We start from the raw sequence: 6,955 nt of genomic DNA, 5'->3' as shown, positions 1-6,955 counted from the left end.
TCCAGTCTCTGGTAAAAAATTGTTGAATTAATCAACGACCTGTTGATCCAGGCGATTGAACCATTGACCCATTTAACGATTTTTGGCTATTTTGTATTTTAATTATTTTTAAATTTTGTTATCAGAACGAGTCATACATTCAAATTAGACAATCAAACTGTCGACCTAGAAACCAATGGGCAGAACAGTTTTGATTTCGAGTTGTTTTTTAAAACATTGGTCAAGATAGATTCTTGCTATTCTAAAACATTTTTGTGATTTCCTAGTTATCCTGTAATTTTTGGTACATTTTATGTCTAAAAGGGTAAATTTAATAGATGGTATATAAGATAATTTTGGATAAAAATGCATGTTTTTTTTGCTACAAAAATTACTTGTTTTATTAACATATAAACAGTTTAGAAAGAGTGAAATAGAAATATGTACAGTGCAAAGCCTTGTATTTTATATTTCTAAACCTGTACTTGTACTGTACATATTTGCATTATTACTCTTCCCAAACTAAGCCTAAGGTTATATTATTAAAAAGAAAGTTCCAAGTTATTATTATTATAGATAATTATAGATGTCAAGTATAATTGGGTGTAATGGGTGAGACCCAATTATCCCTATTAATAATTGATTTGGTTTTGGGTCTATTTTATAGAACAGATTAATAATCAGTTTAGGACTGGTCCGTCCTGTCACAAATCAGACCCGACCCATTGACAGCTCTAGGGCCAAATATGTATTGATGGTGGGGTGTTGTAGGCAAATAGCGGATGGTAAATCTATTCAGATTTGAAAAAACTATAAATAGGGGTGTCAATGGATTAGGTTTAGGTTAGACCCGTCTAAATCATAATCAATTTGAATGGGTTGGGTGACCAATAAGATGTATTGAATTGGACCAGTCCAGAAGATAAAATTAATAGTGTCAATGGACTAGGTTTGGCTTGGACTCAATATAAATTAAAACCAATTTTAACAGATTAGACCGTACAAACATTGAATTGAATCAGTCCAAAATGGTCCAAAGTATTCATCGAATTAGGTCAAACCGGATCCGTCTACAATAAATTTATATTGAACCGGATTGGAATCGACCGATATCCAGTCCATTCACAACCCTAACCATAGCCTCCATAGGTCTCAAGTACGAAGGAATTCATTGATAGTAGGCCTGCAATTAGAATTCCAGAATTGTATTTCATATGCGACCCATTTGGAAGGATTAATGGACGTGTCTCTTGCAGTTGCATGGTACTTACTACTTTGTGAGATTCCTCTACCTTTTCCACTAAGTGGAGGGAGCTCAACCCCAAAATTATTTGGGTTTTGAGGAGCCATCACTCAAGTTCTATTAAAAATGAGAACTTAAAAAAATTCGGAATTTTATAAAAAAAAAATTCTTTTTTTTTTTTGCTACCTCTTAATCCACAAAGTTAGGAAAAATAATTAATTTGATTCATACAAAGTATGCAACATATAAAATATCAACATATAATAAACAAATGAAAACAAAAAAAAACATCCATGTTGTAAAACACGCCTCTTTTATTTTATGAATAAAATTCTAACTTTACAACAAAGGAAAGGAAAGAAGACAAGTTTGGAAAAAGGAAAAGTAAGAGAACAAAAGCGTGCCATCTCAGCTAGAGAATTTTATTTGACGAGTAGGTAAAAGCGTGCCATCTCACCAGACACAAACTGATATATTCCCATTTCCCAGAAATCTCCCTCAAGATATTCTTATATCTTTGTATTAGCCAGCTGGTAAAACTTCAAGATCAAACAAAGAAAATAAAAAGTATAGGGATGTATGTACCAGCAGGGCAGGATAGGTATTTGTGGATACAATGGTTTTTAATAAATCGAATTTGGGTTATTGTAGTACTTCAATAGACAGATTAAATAAAGAGTAAATTGCATATAAGCGAGGTTTTTAAAGCCGAACCAGTTAGGGGCTGGTTCTTGGGTCGAATGGTCTGATCGTTCAAACCAAATAAATGATCAATTTTGATAAAAAAAAATTAAAAAAATTAAAAAAATAAAAAAACGGCCAAACTGTTGAACGGTTCAAACGGTTTGATCACCCGGGTCAGCGATTTGTCAACCAAATCAATAGTTTTTGGGGAAATAACGATTCTGGGATAAAATGGAACAGGTCACCTTACCAATTCCCAGTTTTTCCATTCCAGTTTTAAAAATCATGCATATAAGTACTTTACTTGGGGGTAGTCTTATTTTAGGGCCTGAACTTTTAAATGTTTCACTTTAATACCTAAACTTTCAGAAATATACATTTAAGTATAACTCTATTAAACTAACATTACAATAAGGGGAAAAGTTATAAAAATGATCATATTCTAACTATTTTTTTCATTATTCATCTTTCTTCTGCCTTTGAACTTCAAACACAAACTAATGGCAGAAAAGTAAACATTCAAAAGTGAGACTAATCCCAATAAATAAATTGGGGTGAGATTAATCCAATGTAGAAGAAGATGAATAGTGAAAAAGGAGGATGAGAACATAGACATTTTCATAATTTTACCCCTCACCATAATGGTACTTTTACTGAATTGGACTTAAATGTATATGTTTAGAAGTTCAGCTATGAATTGAAGTGGCACATTTGAAATTAATTCAGGCCATAAAGTGAGGTTACCCAAGTATAAGGTCATACCTTTCTGCAATTTACCATAAGGCCTTGTTCGCTTTTCAATAGTTACTTATCCTGGTAATGCACTTACCCAGGTAAGTGTTTTTCAAGAAAGACTTACCTAAATAAGTGCATTTACCCATGTTATTTTATTTCTCATGTAAATAAAGTAAAGACTATTTTAATCATAAAAACTCATTATTATAAAGGGCATTTTTGTCCCATTGGCAATTTTCTCCAAAGGTGAGAAAGTTATTTACCCACCTTTTCCTACTCCCACATAAATTTGAAAAAAGAACATTGGCATTGATCAACTTTCCCCCTCTTAAAATCCAGAAAAAGAACACCCCCTAAAATTAAACGAAAATTTTGATCACCAAAAAACACTGCTCAAATATTTTAATTTCTTATAAAAATGCATTTCATTTAAAACTTTGAAAATTCCCAAAGTTCCTTCAAAATATTCTAAAATATTTGAAATTCCTGAAACTTAGCAAAATTTAAAATAAAATTTCCATTACTCATGTTAAAATTGCCAACTGCAAACTGCAAAGTGCAAACAGGGAACAGCACAGCTTTTCTCTATCTTTGTTCCTAATTTGGTACTAAAAGAAAAGGTATTTTGTAGTTCTAGTAATTGATTGGACTAGTCAGCATCTTTGCCCTGGTCCAGACAACACTCTTACAGTTCCGCCTGAACCGGGTGGGACCGCCCTAGCTCCACTCAGAATTAAGATAGGGATAGAGTAGAGGGCAACCATGAATTACCAACCAACCTAGCTTATTGGTCTTTTTCAGGTTTGCCCCTCGTTAAATTCTCTTCCATCAAAAGAATATAAATGCATGCGTAAAGCAGATGAGGACCCAACACCAGCTCAGGAGCATCTCGTTCCACCTTGTCAGAGACACTTTGCCTTTTGCTGCTGAATCCTTTGCTTTTCTTTCCTCACCAACTTCTTTTAACTCATGCTTTCAGTCTTTTTCTTCACCTCTCAAAACCTCTTTATTCTCTGATTCCGGTACAAACCACTGAGCTTTCTCTTGACTTCCTTGTTCTGAGCTCAGAGCCATTGTCCCTTCCCCTTCCCCTTCCCACAGAGCTGCAGCAGAGGCAGAGATGACTGATCCCAACTTCAGTCTAGTTTCTGCATCAACGCTTTCATTCTGAAGAAAGAGAAGAAGAAGAAGAAGAATGGAGGAATTCAAATATGGAGAGCTTCAAGCAGCCACTGATGACTTCTCTCTCACAAGGCTCATAGGAAAAGGAAGCCATGGATGTGTGTACAAGGGTGTTCTCAGAGATGGCAAGCTGATCGCAGTCAAGAAGCCGTCTCTGGGTCTCCAAATTCTTCAAGACAACTCGAAGATCGACCATGAAATTGAGATCCTCTCGGCATTGCGCAGAAGCCCACACCTGGTCAACATGGTTGGAATAAGCCATGACCACTTAACTCAGAAGAAGCTCCTGGTCATGGAATTCATGCCCAATGGTTCCCTTCATGACTTGCTTCATAACGTCTCCACTCCAGCAAGCTGGCCCAAGCGCGCTTTCATGGCGCTCCAAATCGCCCGAGCTGTGCAAGCCCTTCACGAGGCTCAACCTTGTGTTATTCACAGAGACATCAAGTCTGCCAACATTTTGTTCGATTCCAACTGGAATGCTAAATTAGCAGATTTCGGCCTCGCAGTCCGACTCGGAGATGTTAATCAACCGGTTCCCCCTCCGAGTCAACCCGCTGGTACAATCGGTTACTTGGATCCTTGTTACACCACACCTGGGAAACTAAGTACCAAAACTGATGTCTTCAGCTACGGCGTGGTTCTGCTGGAAATCATCAGCTGCAGGCGAGCCATAGATGTCGAATGGGAGCCTGCATCCATCGTCGACTGGGCGCTACGATTGACAAACCAGGATCGGATGATTGAAGTCTGCGATTCAAGGGTTGCATTGCCCTCTTACATGGAGACTACCGTAAGGTGTATGCTTAGCTTGGCTGCTCGTTGTGTGTCGTCCAAGGAAGACTTCCGGCCGGCGATGAGAGAGATCGCCACCGAGTTGAAAACTTGTCTGGCGGAACGAGTTCGACTCCCTGTGTGGCGGAGCCTCATTTGGACCATCCTTTTGAGAAGAAGACGGAGAAAACCAGAGAAACGGATCACCACGGTAATTCGTTCAGTGCATCAGACAGATGCCCGTGTTGATCATTCAGCAAGGAAGCTGCTGGTAAGAGAGGTTTTGGCCGACACATCCCTCAATTAAAATTTTAAAATTCAAAATTTAACCAGGTCTGACTGAGTTGGCTCGGTTCGGTTCGTTCGTGCTGCCGAGTCAAGTCTTGTCGTAGCGCCGCGCTGAAACAACGAAATCAAAACATATGATGTATTACCATGGCCCCACCTTGAACTCCTGGTGGGGCCACTTCAATACATCTATGGCCACGATTCTCGATTTTAGCTGTTGTATGACGATACTACGTAGAGTGAACCGGTTCTCCTTTCAAATTATTATTTTTGAATTTCCATTTTCTATTTTAATTTTTATTAAAAAAACTAATGTAAAAACAAATGCTACGCACATGCATAATTTAAAGATTAAAATTTACAAAACGCCGGCAAAGTGTCTCAGACCTTTAAGTTTAATGGGCTTGATTCGTCAGCTCTCTTAGTCTAAGGCCCAACTTGCAGCCCATGCTTATTTATTAACCATTCCAGCGATTACGTGGCAATTCTGGCCAATCATTCTCTTGATAGTTACAACGGCCAAGATGGCCCTATATACATGTAATCCCTTATTGAGAAGGACATACACATATCCAATATTCTATTATCTACACGATTCGAAGTCCTTTTTTGAGTTGGTTCCATATTCCTCTTTTGAGTGGTGCTCCGACATTATAGTTAGAGACATCGTGTGATGTCGCTTCTCTATTTGGCATATAACACAAAAGATCATGACGCCTTTGAATTACTTTATATGCTCCACGAAGATGATTCATGTCCTACAAGTGTTGAATAACTAGTTTAGAAACAACTAGTGGGGCCAGTGTGATGCATGGGATTCCTTCTTGTCCCTTGCCCCCATAGTCAAGGCACTCTACCTCATTCTTATCTTGTTCCCGGTGGTGGGGTGGGTTCGAGGTGAGACACTCATTCCCTGTTAGGGATGGGAAATCCTCAAATTTTTCTCACCCTTAGGCAATTACCTAAAAATAATATAATTTGTGGATATCTTATAAATAGGCTTATGGGAATTTGAGGGTATTTTATAAATGGAATTGTGGGATCGTAAGATTATAAAAATATGAGAAAAACTTAAAGATATTTTAAAAAACAATATTAAATCTACTGATATTTTACTAATTTATCATCGAATTGGGGAATTATAGCAAACCTCATCCCTTCCCCGTCCTTGATTTGGAGCAAAAATATTTTCCCCATCCCCACATTATCTCTTCACCATCCCTATTTAAAATTCAAGAACACTTGCTCCGTTTGGGGTGGGTTTGGGTAGGGCCCTAGTTTTACAGGGAAAATTGTCATCCCTACAATTCTAATAATTTTTTATAACTAAGTAACTAATAGTAAATTAAATAACAATAAAATATAACATTTTATGATAATTTCCAAAAATTATTGAAATTGTTGTTGATTAGAAAAAATATATAGTAAATTAGTTATTTACAATAACAATAAATTAATGTCAATTAATTTAAGTTATTTACTTTTTAACCCTAAATTATTTACTATTAATCAATGTTACGTAATTATAGTAAATTAATGTAATTATGGTAAATCATTAATTTTAATTAAAAGTAAATCATTTGTTGTTAATTAACATAAATCCAAGAGTGGTTGAAGTCGACCAAGTGGTTTAGACCGGTGTGGATAGATTTAATAACTTTCCTAAATTATTTCATAATTATTTATTAAAATAAAAATGATGGATTGTTAATTAAACAAATATGAAACAATTTCTAATACATTAATTTCTTAATTTAATTTTCCTAAATTTTTAATAATTATTTAGTTGAATAATAATAATGGACTATTATTTAAATAGTTTTGTAGAATATTTTTCATAGACTAATTTCCTAATTTTTAATTATTATTTATTAAAAATGTATGGATTATTACTTAATGAGTATCCTTGAATTATTTGGTAATTGTTAACTATAATTGTTGATTTTATAGAAATTAGTAAATTATGCTAATTACTAATAATATCTTTTATGAATAAATAATTGTTGTATAAATTTAGTGAAGATTTATTAAATTACAATGATTAATGTAAATTCCGCTAGATCCCTAATA

The 6,955-nt window shown here is 35.4% G+C and overlaps 1 protein-coding gene across 1 annotated transcript; it reads left to right on the top strand.

Annotated features, from left to right (window-relative positions):
- The first annotated feature begins 3,518 nt into the window (after positions 1-3,518).
- On the top strand, positions 3,519-5,261 carry LOC148865964 (Protein kinase superfamily protein). Its single transcript, XM_088975452.1, has one exon. It carries the CDS (start codon positions 3,837-3,839, stop codon positions 4,902-4,904), a length of 1,068 nt encoding a protein of 355 aa, XP_088831578.1. The 5' UTR covers positions 3,519-3,836; the 3' UTR covers positions 4,905-5,261.
- The last annotated feature ends 1,694 nt before the right edge of the window (positions 5,262-6,955 follow it).

This window comes from Nelumbo lutea, chromosome 3 (assembly GCF_056320005.1).
Source record: "Nelumbo lutea isolate HS-2025 chromosome 3, American lotus-T2T, whole genome shotgun sequence".
Taxonomy (NCBI): Eukaryota; Viridiplantae; Streptophyta; class Magnoliopsida; order Proteales; family Nelumbonaceae; genus Nelumbo; species Nelumbo lutea.
The sequence above is the reverse complement of the archived record's forward strand: the minus strand, read 5'-3'. Positions and strand labels throughout refer to the sequence as shown.

Excerpts from the sequence above, each read along its gene's own strand:
- LOC148865964 (XM_088975452.1), top strand. The coding sequence starts at position 3,837 with ATGGAGGAATTCAAATATGGAGAGCTTCAAGCAGCCACTGATGACTTC.